The sequence below is a fragment of the Drosophila rhopaloa genome, unplaced genomic scaffold, assembly GCF_018152115.1.
Source record: "Drosophila rhopaloa isolate 14029-0021.01 unplaced genomic scaffold, ASM1815211v1 contig_2, whole genome shotgun sequence".
NCBI lineage: Eukaryota > Metazoa > Arthropoda > Insecta > Diptera > Drosophilidae > Drosophila > Drosophila rhopaloa.
In genome coordinates, this window is record NW_025335083.1 from 18836382 (window position 1) to 18851545 (window position 15164).

General features: G+C 36.4%; 2 protein-coding genes across 2 annotated transcripts in view; both read right to left on the reverse strand.

Annotated features, from left to right (window-relative positions):
• The window catches only part of LOC108050469 (filamin-A-interacting protein 1), a 79737-nt gene extending 67044 nt beyond the window's left edge, over positions 1–12693 (reverse strand). Inside the window, exon 1 of the mRNA XM_044460335.1 lies at positions 12205–12693. Within this exon, the coding sequence (XP_044316270.1) occupies positions 12205–12213 (9 nt within the window). The 5' untranslated portion in view covers positions 12214–12693. The remainder of the gene's footprint in view (positions 1–12204) is intronic.
• A 1075-nt stretch (positions 12694–13768) lies between these two features.
• On the reverse strand, positions 13769–14364 carry LOC108037151 (NADH dehydrogenase [ubiquinone] 1 subunit C2). Its single transcript, XM_017113661.2, has 3 exons — positions 14172–14364; positions 13949–14092; positions 13769–13883 (listed from the first exon to the last, which is right to left on the reverse strand). The coding sequence occupies exons 1-3, from the start codon at positions 14326–14328 to the stop codon at positions 13834–13836; spliced, it is 351 nt and encodes a 116-aa protein (XP_016969150.1). The 5' UTR covers positions 14329–14364; the 3' UTR covers positions 13769–13833.
• Positions 14365–15164: the final 800 nt, after the last annotated feature.

Genomic DNA, 15164 nt, shown 5'->3' on the forward strand with positions numbered 1-15164 from the left:
TCTGAATAAGATGAGAAATATTATCGGACAGTTGCCTCGGCCGCTGTTGTACAGGTGCAACGCGGCGTATGCGCAATTTGTTGTGGTCAATGGATGATGGGGATGTGGATGTGGAAAGCCAGGAAAACCGCTCCGGTTAATGGAATTGCATCCGTGAGAGTTGGAACCCTGACCAAGAAACCCATCAATCAAGGTCGAAAGCTCCATGCAATGTAAATTACACTTGGTGGCAATCCTTCGTAAATTTATCTTTCGCATGTAAACACAATTTACCAATTGAAGAGTAAATCATTTAAATTTTTATTTATATATATAAGGAGTTCAAATTGATTTTATGAATTTAGTAGCTTTATATCTCAAACTTATTAGCAGCCCAAATATAAATATTTTTTTTAGTTTTCCAATTCTATCTGACCATTAACCTCCAACTAACAATTATCTCATTAAAAGGGTATTATTGCATAGACTTTCTTTATTGCAAAATATTCAATTTACCCGCAGGTATTGGAATCTCCTATTTCACATAATTACAAATAGAATGAGACAAAAAAAAGTAATTTTCTGCGCAATTGCAAATGGCATTTTCAGAAAGAATCGTTGACAATAATGAAGCTGATGAACATTTTGTGGTTGTGCTTATTGTCATTGTTGTTGCGTTAGTTATTCTAGCATTGGTTGGGGTGCATTTAGGCCAGTCTGAAAATGTTTGCGTCATTGTTCAGCTTTAGTTCTCTGCGGTTGCCTGAAATTGTCGTTATGCATTTACGGACATCGCACACACATGTGGCTCGAGTGCGGTTTTGTCGCTGGAAATGTTGACTATGAACTGTAAACAAGATTTTTGCAACCCGTTTGTTCTTCTCCTGGGTTCTAAAATGAGTCAGCATTGGGGCCAGATATAAACATAAATAAAGAAGCTATGCACAATCTATAAAAATATCTAGTTTAATCTTATTAATATCTGAAAAACTAATTTATATTGTAATACAGCCGAATGGAAACTGTCATTTATTTCTTGTTTCTAGTTTGGTTACATATTCTGTCACCTATAAATTACCCCGTTCTAGCCATCTCGTAACTCGTTACTCATACGCGACGTGGTCACGTTTTAGCCTAAGCTCTGAGTTGCTGCTTTCGCTGCATTTTGGGTTTACGTTTTGTTATTTTTCCCAGTACTCGTTAGCCTTGTCTAGTGCCAAAATAAAATGACAATCTTTTCCCTGCGCGCAAAACTGAAATCGTAAATCATTTTTGTTTTTTTTGGGGTGTTGGCAAAGGTAAACAATGTCACATAAGAACCCGCAGTTGTCTGTCAGCAGACGGAAAGAGAAAGATATGAGAGAAATGGGCAGTGAGAAAGGGGCAGAATGTGAGATATAGCTACTCAAGTTTCTGTTGCCCCCGAACTTTGACAGTTACATGCGCTGCACCACGAATGACAAACGAAAGGCAAAAAATTGCAGTGAGTTGCACAAAAATTATATTTGTCACATTCCGGTTTTCACTTTCGCAAACCTTTTTCTTTAAACATATATTATTGTTTTATTTGACTTTTGGAAAAATAATAATGCTCTAATGCTTGTAAAATAATCTTTTTGGATTTGTAAGCTTTAATTATAATTATTTAAAAACTTAAAATAAAAATAAAAATGAATTAGATATCAATTATCCAAGAAGCCATAAGTGCGGTGAATTTAAAATCCGGAAAATGATTATATTCTCTTTTTTTTCGTTTTGTCTCCCAGTTCTCGCACTTTTCCACCCAAACTTTCTGCATGTGTGTGTGTCAGTCTAACGTTTCTTTTTCGTCTCCGTTCGTGACAGCACGTTTTTTTTTGGGGCGTGGAAAGGGGCAAGAAGGGTTGGGGATTTGGGTCAACTATCGACTGCAATTTGAGCCTTTCAAACTGTCACCGACACAAACCAAAAAGAGCTCAGCTAAAATAAAAACAGCTAGAGTAAAAGTTGCGGAAAGTGTGACAGAAAGTCATTGCAGATGGACAGTTGTGGGGTCTGCTGGGAATCTCTACAAGTGCTCTGGAAATTTGATTTCAATTTCCATATGATTTGGGCAGAAGAGTGGAGAGCAAGATTGCTGAAATTTATGCAAATGAGAAATAGTTTTTCCCGTGCAAACAAAATGGCTTCCATTCGGGCTCTTGATTTTTTATGAGTTATTGCTCACTGATTGCAAATCAAATTATTTGAAAAACGTCTTGATTTACAAGGAATAAATCTAAATGAAAATGTAATATTAAAGATGTTTTAAATTATTACACAAATACTGCAGCTTTTCCGAACTTTCTACATAGTTTCCAACAACAAGTTTCTGCTTATCATCAGAGTTTGAGAAAATTCCGAAAAAATTGTTTTTAATTTTTTTTTTGCTGCTTCATCGGTGCGTTGTTTGTCTAACTTTGTAATTTGCACTTGACTGCAGTGAAAACGATAAATTCTACTGAACAAAAAATATATTGATGCTTTTTTCTCTTTTCTTTTCTTAGTTTGCCGCATTGCAAATTCAGCTCACATAGTTTTCACTTTGAACTTTTGGTTGAGAAAACTTTCCCAGCAATGCAACTGCAATTGCATCTGACCAAGGGGAAATACAGAGGAAAATGTTTGACTTTTGACCTACACTGAAGTTTCCAGATCAAGCCCATAACTTTGTAGCTAAAGATAATCCTTGGTTATCTAAACAGCATTAATTGCATTAAAATTCCGAAAGTTAGGCGATGAAATATAATCAAGTTAATAAACCAGTTGAAAGTCAGTCCATATGTTTCAGGGCATAAATAAAATTTTCCCATTTTCTCGCACAAAAGTTAGCAAGCAAATTTTTCTGTTTTTTTTTTGTTTTTTGTAGCATTTTATTTAGCCCTTGGCATCTGCTTTGCATAGTTTTTCTGAAGGTCGCCAGGATATCTGTCTGTGTTTGAGTGCAGGATGCAGGATGTGCGCTACGCTTGGTGCACGCTCAAGCCTACACACACATACACACACTTTTGGAAGCTCATGCCAGCAGTCAAACGCTTTGTAAACCTTTCATCTTTCTACCTTGCTTTGGTTTGCTTTTTGTCTTCCCCCATCCTCCATTCCCCGTTTCCTGCCTTGCTCCTTTTCAATTATGCTGCTCGAATGAAGCGAAGGAACAGCAAAAAGAAAAGAGGGACAAGGACGAAGGTCGTGCGAGACGCTCGCAAAAGTATGCTACATATTTAATGACTGGCTTAAAATCTTTTAGGACGTCTGGAAACATCAGATTTCCAAGTGGATATGCAAGTCAAATAAGACACAATCATAAAAATACAAAAGGGAACTTTAACCAAGGAATACAAAATAATAAAATTTGTGTTCATGCTATGACAAAGTATAAATTAAACGCAATCAAATCCCTTTTGGCACTCAAATCAAGTTACTTGTGTTTATAGCTTTGTAACATGCGAACTTTAATCTGTGGCACAATACTTTAACATTTGAAGTGTAAATATCGTACAAAAGTTGTAATTTATTTGTCATTTTATTTTCATTTTTTTAATATTTCAGTAGAAAAATACTCAATAGTCATTAAAAAATTTGATAACATCGAGATAAAAAATCATTGGAAATTCAATAAGTCACACAACCAGTAATCTGTATAAGAGTTCTCCGATAAAATTACCATGAAAAGAAAAAATTCTCTGATTCCTTAGAAATCCAAATATTTATTGACGATAGGTAGTTAATTTCTACATAAAAGCGAGAATAAAATAAAAAATGTGAATTTCCTCAACGTCTTTTTTGTGTATTTCTGTTCCAAGGGCAGTGAAATTAAGCATTCTTTTGCGGTGATGTCACCACCTAAATCGCTCTGAACTCCGCTCAGAGTTGACTAACCTCGAATTGTGCTACATTTTTTTCCTCCATCATACACACATTTACTTGTATAATTTGCAGGCTCAGTCTATTAAATGCAGTGCAAGCAAGTTGTGTCAGCACCTCAGGTGTACGGAGCTTTTACACACGCACACACCTCGGCACACACTCATATACAATTTATAAACATTTGTTGTGGCGGCCAACGGGTCGTATGAAATGCGATGTTACACAAGCTGGAAGAACGATGGCACCTGGCATGCAAGTCATTAAGTGAGCTTGTTTTTGTGCTGATTTTTCTCGTTGTTTTTCAGGGAAGAGGCCATAAAAGCGCTGTGCGCCACGCACACATGCACACATAATTATAATGAGCATTAAAACGGACGCCTGTGGCCTAACCCTTAGTTTGTCTTGGGGCCCGTCATGCGCCCATTAGCCACCACACCTCCCATCTTGTCACCTTCTGAGTGCTTTATGGCGCAACTGGTGAGAAGTATTCGCCGAGCGTAATATTTAACCGGGAATTCCTAGCCAAACGCATAATATGTCTGCTAGAGACAATCTCGACTCCCAGTGGCGAAATTCATTTTCATGTCGCTTACACAGCATTTAAAACAATGGATGCTGTGCTGATGCCCCGAAGTACACTTAAGAATAAGGTAGAGAAAAATGTGAAACATTTACATTGCACATTTAAGAACAGTTTCGAAATTTTAATAGTATAATTTTGGTTTTTTACCTTTGTTGATTTGTTAAATAAAACCCCAGCATAATAATTTTGTTTTCAAATTTAAGCTCCTTCTACGCTTATACATTTTCCTAATTATAAACACAAACTGATATAATTAAGGCTTAGTACCCACATCAAAATAATCCTTTCATTCACGACGAAAGCCCCCGAACTTTCTGTACAGCTTAGCCGGACGGAAAGTTTTCGGGAAAATGTTGTACGTAACCTCAGCAAAGAAAAATGAACGCCACACAACGACCGCATTTATGTGCTTGTATTTTGTTAGCGACTGCGGTGACTTGGAGGCGCTTTTCCTCTATTTTTCCCCCTTAGTTTTCCTGGCCGGGTATTTCCGTAATTTTAGACGCTTTCGTCTTTTATTTGCGCCTTTTGCTCGTTCATATTTTTTGTTGGCATCGCGTGCTCAGTAGTTGTTGTAGTGACTGCCACTATTATTGTTGCTTCTACTGTGGTTTCTCCCCCACTCATTGTTTATAACGTTTGTTGCTATTGTCGGAGCCGTATATACATGGGAGTTAAATTGGGTTAGTAAGTTCTGTTTCCATTGTTTTTCCCTTCGGTCTTCCGTCGTTTCCCCTTTTCTCTCGTTCTCGCCTTTTAGCCATTCACTTTCGAGAAAAACAAAAATAAAATAGGAAAACAATTGGCTTTCAGCAAGTGCAAATTTTAGCTAGGGATTTCCATTCGGAGCATTATGATTTATGGATATTTTCTTAACGGAAGCTTTCAATTTGCATGAATTTGCAGGAAGAAAGGATGTAGGATGAAAGGATGACGGAAAAATAAAAAAAAAACATGTTTCTAATAGCAGGCAATTTTTGATTTTTTGAAAACCCCCTATTGAATAATATCAATACACAATTAAAAGCATAACTATGGAATACTGATACTTATTTCAACACCAAATACGGCAATATTTACTTACACCCTGACTTGCATACCCAATTACTCATTCTTGCTGACAGATCATGCCACAAGTTAATTGGTTTATATCCTCGCAATCAGCGGACTCATTCCCACTGAAAGTGGTGAAATTATTTACCGACATGGAGAGGACACAGGTTCCACGTCATCCTTCTTGGCAAACCTGATTTGAAACAAATTAACCGCACATGACAGGAACCACAGGAATGTACGGATACAGACGGATCGGGGGATTTGAGTCGATGGCATGGTTAGCTGGCAATTTTCCAGTGCAGGCAGCAAATCGAAATGCGATTCACCTATCCCTGTTCATTCGTATCTGGAAATGTGTTGCCGCAAAACACGCTCTGTATTTGGCACCCTCTCTTTTACTCTAACACCCTCTCTTTCTCGCAGCTTAGTAGCTCATTGCAGCGAGGCTACACATCGAGAAAATATGTCTTTGTAGCTTTTAATCTGCACTATTAAATTTCGAGAAGCATTTTTAAGCCCAATGGGAAAAATGGTCTGAACATCCTGTAAAACCGAACGTCTTTTTATTCTCATTAAGTATTGTTTATCATTCTTTAAAGCATCAAAATATATATATAATTCAGTTTTTTCTACTTCTAAAGGTTGTAGTTAAAAATAATCATAGATCCAACGAATTGAAGTATAGTTTCGGAAATCATGTATGTTCTTTTTCAGTACCTCAATTTCTGAACCCTTTTTGCCTTGGCCCGATGACAGGCGCTTAATTTTCAATTACACCCACATAAAGTGCGAGAAACGGACTTAATCGCCCAACCACCCAATTCGTAGCAACCCAACCCTAGACTCAGATCCACACACCAAGGACTATAATAGCGTTATGTGGTCAGGTGCACCACCCAAATGTACACATTCGCGCGGACTTGAATAGCTACACGGTTTTTACACCTTTCAGCACTTTCTTCTTTTTTAATTTGGCGCCCATCAGATCAAATGTGTACTCGGATGTGTAAGTTGGTTTGTCGGAAAATAATAGTGAATAAGTTAAATGGGGTAGTGCATTGATTTTAAAAGTTTCTTGTACTGAATTCGGCTGGCTTTATTAACTATTTTTTTAAGTAAGTTAACAAACTTAAATCAATTCTAAAACGGTCGCACTTTAATCCTATTTCCTCAATAATCTGCCTCTCCCATGCCTTTATGAACACGCTTCTATCTAATCGGCTTTCACCCGCACACCTTTCCGGAAATTTACAGTGCCACTCCTCCACTTTCCATATAAAATTCAATTATTATCTGCGCCTTTCATGTTCAGCGGGCACAGTTAAAAAATACAACCAAAAAATTGAAATAACAACTTTTTTTTATCACATGAGAGCCAACAGACACAGGTAGTTCTATATCCAACTGGTATGGTTTACCTTTCCGTCTGTTTTCATTTAATTTTATTGAAAATGTTTTTTTTTCGATTGCAATTTCACACGGTTTATGCTGATTGCGCTTTTAGTGCCGTCGGAATAACAATTAATTCAAATTGGTGCCATAAATTGTTTGCGCGTGTTAATATTAAATTAGAGCAAACATGATTTCAACGCCATATTTGTTTAATAAAATCGTTAAATAAATTTGCATAGCACAGGGCTTGGGCCACAAATTTATTGAGGACGTCTTTTATCTACTTTTATCCATTTGCCATTCCTCAACCTGTCCAAAGAAATTTGCCAAGACGCAAGTCAAGCTAACAAAACACAGAACTTGGCAGGAAATCGCAACTCTGCACAAAAAGCAGACAAAGGAAAGAAATTGTAAAATTGTATAAAGGGAAGCAAAAACTTCATAAATTAAATGTTAAACAAATGGAAGTATAGTAAACACTCTATATGACCAGAAGTTGCTTTACAAAACGATTTAATATATGTACATATCCTAAAATTGATATTTATTACATTGAAATAAATATATTGTAAACAAATTTAGTATTGAAATTTAAAATATTAGTACATTTTATTTATTTTTCTATAATAACAAAAATTTAAGCATTTAATTAATGTTGACTCATTATTAAGTTTGCACAATATTAAATACAAATTTGTACAATTTATTTCTGATCAATATCACTCCCAACTAAATTAAAATAAATGCCTGCACCATTCAAAATATACCCCATATTCATTCTGGCTAAATTTGCACAATGCTAATACACCATTTGTCAGGACATTTAATGGTCTCCGGGTTGGACAGGACACGACTGGCTTACTGGGGTCAGCCCCAATGTTGTTTCAAGCGTTTTTATCTGCCCCCCTTATTTATGCACCCAGATGCAATTCAACCACTTCAACCCCACGAGTTTTTACTTTTTTGTTTAACTTAATTAAATTAGCAGTCGAGAAAAACTGTTTGGAGGGTAGAATGCCGCATTAGAAAATTGGCTGGCATCATATAAGAGGCTAAACATTTATCAAATGTCTGTATCTTTTTCTTTAGTTTTTTCTTTTTTACTTATTTATGTGGCGCCTCATCTATCAAACTGCAATCAAGTCACCTTAAACCCCGAATGTTTAAATGAAAATTTGTCAGGAGCAGCTGCTTCTTTTGTGCCCCAAAGCAAACACTATTAATTTCGGAACAACAACGGATAAATGATGGATATATATCTACGTCATATTCTTCAAAACCTATCATTCTCGTTTTATCGACTAAGCCTCACATGTGTGGCGTTTTCATCGAAAACTTGGCCGAGAACGTTAAATTTAAGCCAGCTTCACAGTTTTACCAAAGCTTTAATTTGTGAAAAAAAGTAATTCCAAAACCGATTTAGACAATCTGATTTCTCAACTAATTTTTTGCTTTTTTTACCACTCTGTCCAATCTTAATAAATCGATATGTTTTCTTAAGATAGAGAGTGATTTAACTGTTTGTTAAAACTATTTTTTCTTCAATATAACTTTTAAATATAAATATATAGATATATTTAAATGGTGCCTGTATGCATAAAAAACATTTTTTTTTTTTTTAAACATTGTTTCAAGTGAACATGGGTAGCGAACAACATTAGCATCCCAAGAAGGCGGCACTGCAACGACGTCAGTAGCTATATCCATCTCTATGTCCCTGTCTATATGTATTCTGGTGTGCACTTTGTGTGCATTGTCGTGTCGTGGCCATGAATATTTAATGAAATTAGCTTAGGAATCTTACTACATTTTGCCGCGTTTCCTCTGCCACACGGCGACCCACGTGTTTGCACTGAAATTCCGAATGGTGGAAAAAACTGGGGGAAATGGAGGAATAAACCACGGTACATGTGACGCTCACAAATATGCAAGGATAATGACGCTGGAGAGCTTCCGGGCGAAGGATAAGACACATTTTAGTGCAGTTAATTTACTCGTTTTCTATGCAGAATTTATTACATGCCATAATGCAGGGAAAGGAAGTTAATTAAACTGTTGGTTAGAGAGTTTTCTATCATAAGCTAACGTTTCCCCGTTAGCATTAAGAACAGTGCCAGTATCATTAATAATTTAAGCTATTAACTAATTTTGTCTTACATATGTCAAAAATCAACGTATATTTATGATCAATATCACTCACATTTCTTTCCTTTTAAGTTATAAAATAAAATAATTAATTTCTTCAGTTTAACAAACCATTAAAAATATGAAAAAAAGTACACCGGAAGACATTCTCATATGAAACTCGTCTAGAAAAGTCCTCCCGGCAAGTGTATCATTTATGGCGATTGTAATTTGTATTTTATTTTGATACGATATGTTTAAACAAGTTGGTTTAATATTGTTAATTAAAACATTAAGTAATTATATTTTCCGTCGAAAAATAATTACAGAATTTTGCAGCAATTAAACCATCTATTCGCGGTTAGCACTCCCCGGATTGCATACTTTATTAATTAATAATTTGCAAATCATCCTGCACAACAAACAAAACCGAAACACATGATGCTGCGAATTAGCATAGATTATATAGACCTGGGGCTTTACTGTTTGTTTAATACTCATAAATAGCAAAGCAAATTCACGCAGATGCATTTCAATATGTGCCCGGAAAGGAGAAGCGTAATCAATAAATTTCCATGCACCAAAAGCAGTCAGATAAATACATGAATATTGTGAAACGAAATGGAGGCTGGTGGAGCCCAAAGCATTTCTCGTTAAGTCAATACAGGAATACCACCGCCAGCATAAATCAAAAATGGCAAACGTATAGTGGATCAGCTAGTGTGGAATATTGGGGTCTATGAAAATGTAGAAGGGTGGATATGTTGTCCATATATAAACAGATGCTACAAACTGAATGTGTTCAATGGGCAATAGTTGACTCCCATACTAAAAGCCTTTTCACACGGATAAAGTTATTGCAGATTAAATTACAATATGTAGAAAATTTACATTTATAGCGCATTTATTTCAAATCCCAAAGCAAAGATTAAATTACTTTCTTATTAGAAAATAACTTATATAACAAAATTAGAAGATCTAATGTACAAGTACACTTTGTGCTGCTCTCAAAATAATCACGCTTAAATTCTTTAACCTCCCATAAACGAATTTTCATGCTGTTTTTCTAGATCTTTTCCGCATAAGTGGGGGTACTACAAGTATACATGAAAATGGCTTCAACTTATTGTTAGTTTCGCCCTGTTATCCTTGCACTTGCAGGCAGCTCCTGCGGTTGCGCCTGCTGCTGTTGACACAAAAAAAATGTATATAAGGGGCCGCCCCCTGTCGACAATTGTATGAAAGGAATATAATAATACTACAGGCTGCACATAATGATATAGGGGCCATGGCAAGACGACGAAATGGATGAAAAGTGGGCGGGAGAAACTCTGATGATTATGAGCATGTCGCGAAAAAGGCGAAAACAACAAAAAAACGTCTTAGTCATTGAAAAATATACTACATATATATTTTCCGTACCCTGTAGACATTTGAGTAGGGTTTTGTCGTTAAAATGAAAGTAAAATTGGTTTTTAAATTTAAAATGGGAGAACATTTTAATAAATTTACTAAGGCTCTTAAACTCGATTTACATAACATAAGAAAAATTAGAATTGCATCAGTTTTTACCATTTCCTACATTTTTGTGATCAAAATATTTTACAATAATTTTTTTCTAAGGCATATTTGTGTCCCATATTACGATAATAGATAGTTACATCACCAGATTAAGTTTTGCGTTCCGAGAAACCTATTTAGTGATTTGAAAAGGGCAAGCAAGAATAAAAGACAAAATACACAAGGCTAGGGAGTCCTTTCTCATCCCTAAGCAAATAAGAATAGTTGTATCTCTAGGACAACCAGCGCCCCAACAATCTCGGTTGTAAGGACTGAACTTGACTTCAGGACATTTGGCCGCATTTGGTGTGCGAATCAAAATTTCATAGGCAGCCAACGAAGGGAGGAAAATGGATGAAAGGGTGGGAAAAAGTGGAAAACTTTAAGATAGAGGAAAGTAATTTCATGTTGAGCGACAAGTGGCAAGGTAATTTATCAAGAGCAAAACAAACCTGTCACGAGCGAAAGTTCTTCAGACCGTCACGCGACAGCGGTTGGGTATTTCCAACCACCCACTCCCCCACCCACTCCCTCACCGACTCCCATCCGAAGAACCCACTGTCGAATGCCACACGTGGTGGGTCATAAAAAATGTATTACCAAATTTGCTCGAGCTGCACATATCGACGAAGCGCCGCGAGCCAAAAACCTCAAGAAAAATGTGGCTCATTTCTGCCACGGACTTCTACGGACTTTTTTCCTGGCCACTGAAAAATGGCTTCACTTCTTCGTCGCCTTCCGGAGCTTTAATCCCTTGATTGGAATTGAGGGCTCCTTGGCTTTTTACGACCCTACATCGTAATAGCGTGCAGATTGGCCAATAAGCGGAATCTCTCTGTTTTGAAGGGAAGGCGGGCGAAAAGTACTCGAGAAATTCACTCATTAGCCTGATGGACAGGATTCAAAAGCGTTCAAGGAGAAAAAACTGGAAAACGTGAAGGGCTCTATTATATAAAGTGGCCAAAAAACAGCTTGTCTACATTTTTCCGAATCAATTTGTTTTGACAAAGCTCGCGAATATATTTTTAATGTAAATTCCAACTGTAACTAATATATACAAGAAGGTTAATTATAGAAGGAAACTTGTTAAGTATCAACCAAAATAAAGACACAGATCCAAAGAAAGAAGGAAAAAGCTAATCCTCCCCAGCTGCTGTCTTTCTAAAATGTGTACATCTTACCTTTTCTCAGTTATTCCAGCTTTAACGATTTTGAGCTCCCTTTACGACAGGCCCCCGAATCTCTTTCATTTCCCACTTATTCTCTGTCTTGAGTGTACCTTTTTGCCATAACTGTTTTTATGGCTCTACAAAATTTCGTTTCGCTCCATACCAATCCAGTTCAATTTTACACATCATAAAATATCGTGGAGAATCGATTCCATTTGGAATCCAAAGAAATCAATGCGAATCCACAGAAAATGCATAATTTATACAAACGAGGGGAAATCAACCCACTGAATTCCTCCTAAGGATAAGCCCGAACCACCCACACACAAGCAATAAAATAAAAACCAAATTGACAAACATTGGTCGTGGGAAAATAGAAGCCCAAAAGGAGCAGTACCAAACATCTGTTCATAAATAAATAATTTCGTAATAAAATTAAGAGCTCAGCTTTCTTACCTTTGCCATAATCGTTGTTTGCTGATAAGAAAATTCCCAGGTGAAATAAGCCGACGGCTTTTGTATTTTTTCTGTTTCTTAACTTTTTTTTTTGGTCACCAAAAAAGCAAGGCGAATACACTTCGCTTGTAATTAATCAACAATAATTGGTTTTGCTATGTTTGCCTATTAATTTTGGCATTTATTTTCACTAATTTCACTTTGTTTCGGTTTTCGTAAGTTGTAACGGTAAAACGAAGACGAAGACACAAGCACACGAACCTAGCTTTTAACTAATTTTTGATTTACGAATATTGGGTTTATGTATTTTATGTTTCACTTCTGTGTTTTATATTTGTATTTTTTATAGATTCTTAGCGCGTTTTTTCAGCTTCCTGGCTGTTACTTTTTAGTGATAAATTATATGCGGATAAACTTTTAGGGCAGACACATCCTTCCAAAAGTCTAATCCGTTTTCCACCGCGACTGAAGAGCATTTACTCGATGAACACTCTTACTAGGGATGGTACTGACGTAGTTTCTTTGCTCTGCCCGTCGATTTCTCGACGCCGGCACGACGCCCGTGTTTGAACGATGTGGTGAAAATATCAGCTGTTCAAACCTGTGCGAGGGACCAGGAATAGGATGCAGCCGCCGTAAGAGCTGCGTGCGATTGAAGAGTACAGCAAGTAGGGGCTGAATTCAAAATATTTGGCGGGCCTTGGTTATTTTTTGAGAGATTTATGATATTTAAGTACTGTTAAAGAGCCCAATTAACACTTTAAAGAACCCATATGACATTTAGCAAGGTTGCCTCATAAATAAAATTCCAAAAATGTGATTATATATGGCTTAATTTCTAGAAATTTTGGGTTTTTCTGGAAAATGTGGCTCAGGGGTTAGAAATAAATCGATGGCAATGCAAACTCCTTATTAGTTCAATGATTTTTCTGGAAAACCTTAGTTTGTTTACTTTCAATGCCTTCACCACACTTCGAACATTTTTACTCTATGGTACTGAAATCGGTTCAGCTATCGATATAACGATAAAATTGATGAGAAGCGCCGATTCAAAAGGTGGTATTGAGGTCCGCTACTATTTAGCACGGACTCAATCCACGTCTTGCGAACAGGTCAACAAAGTATTTGAATTGCTGATTGTGCCAAATCAGTCATGTATTAAATTTAATTTATTTTCTGCTTTTGCAATTTAGATATTATTTTATATACGAAAAGATACGATAAGCTTGAAGAATCAGGAACGTTTCAATGCGGCCTTGACTAAAAGATTACTAGATAAAATATCCTTTCTAAATAAGAGGCTTAAACTATGTTCGATTACTGATTAAATAAATTTTGATTCTGAAACACAAATATTAATTTCCGTCATTAACAAGATTAGTATTATTAAATTTCACTCCCACGGTATCTTCTAAATGCAGTTAACTTTGAAGTCGGCCCCATTAATAACTATATCCGTTTTTGTTTCCTCTTAGGAGATACTTAAGAAACACGAAGCAGCCAGTTTTCCATAACAAAATTTCGAATAGTTAATCCATCTGATCCATTTTCGTATTCATAGGTATTACAATTAAAGCTGTTTTATTAACTACTTCCATCGCTTGCTTTATAACAAAGATTTCGATCCATTTAACGAACTGGCACCCAACTCTCTAGGACTTGGCCGTAGGTCTTGCGATCTAAAATCGGAAAATAGGTTTAGTTAAGGATTTTGGAAATATAGAAACCCTCCATTTAGACTCACCCTTCACGGGGAAATCGTCGGGATGAAGTTCGATATAGTGTCGGAGGACGGCGTCTCTTTTGGCCAGATATTCGTTCCGTTTCTGGTCGAAATAATATCCTGCACCGAGTCCAAGTACGCCAAAGGCAACATGCTTCTGGATGCCTGCATATCATAGGGATATCATTAGTTTTATTCGACAAAAACAATGTTACGTCACATGGAACCGAGGGGAAAATCTCACCGGAAAACACGGGTCTACGGAAGCCCCAGTTGACGAAAATGGCCACGCCCACACCGGCCAATCCGCAGGCTAACGGATTCCATATTGGACCCAAGAAAGTGGGCTGGCGGGTGCCCTTATTCGTTAACAATTCCAGCGGATCGTTCACAGCGCTCATGTTGATATGAAAAAAACAATAGAGGTGGGCAATAGAGATGGAGTAGCATCCATACTAACCTCGATGTCATCGATAGTATCGGTAAAATCGATGTTTGGCTGGGTTCTGCACCTCTGAAAAGCAAATGGTTGATGTACAAACATGGCTACAGACGGAGGAAGTCCCCACTAACTATCGATAACGTTGGTGTATCCATTTCCGGTTGGCGTATACGCTAACGACGCCAACATCAATGTTTTTCCATCTCTAACAAGTATTAGCACCACTGCTTGCTGAGAAAAGCTTAGAGTGGCACACTGCTTATATAAATTTGAAAAAAAAAAAACGGTTACATCTTAATCCTGTTTAGTTTTATTAGATATATAAAACGGTGAAGCAATGTTCAGCTTTATGACGTCTAAAAAAGTGAAATGGAAAAACCAAAAACCTAAATAAATATTTGCGCAGAAATTTTGTTTTTTGAAATAATAGTAGAAAAAAAATACAAGAAAAAGTCGAATTATTCAGGAACGCGTGGACTTGTATATTTATAAACACATGTTTGAGTGTTTAAATAAAAATACAACATTTTATATATTTTAAGTTTGAAATTTATCGACCAAATAAAATAATAAAACATCCTTCTTAAAATGGATGTTTGCGCTCATTAAAATCATATCCAAATTTTAAAAGCCTGCAAAAAAGAAAAATGTTATAAAGTTTGTTTGTATGTATTTATTTTAATTCATATTTTTATTACAATATTACGTTAAACATTAAGTGGCATGCAAGGCGTGTTTTAAGGCAATTTATAGCGTTCTATGGGCCGGCTCAAAAACTTGTAAACTTTAAGGCAA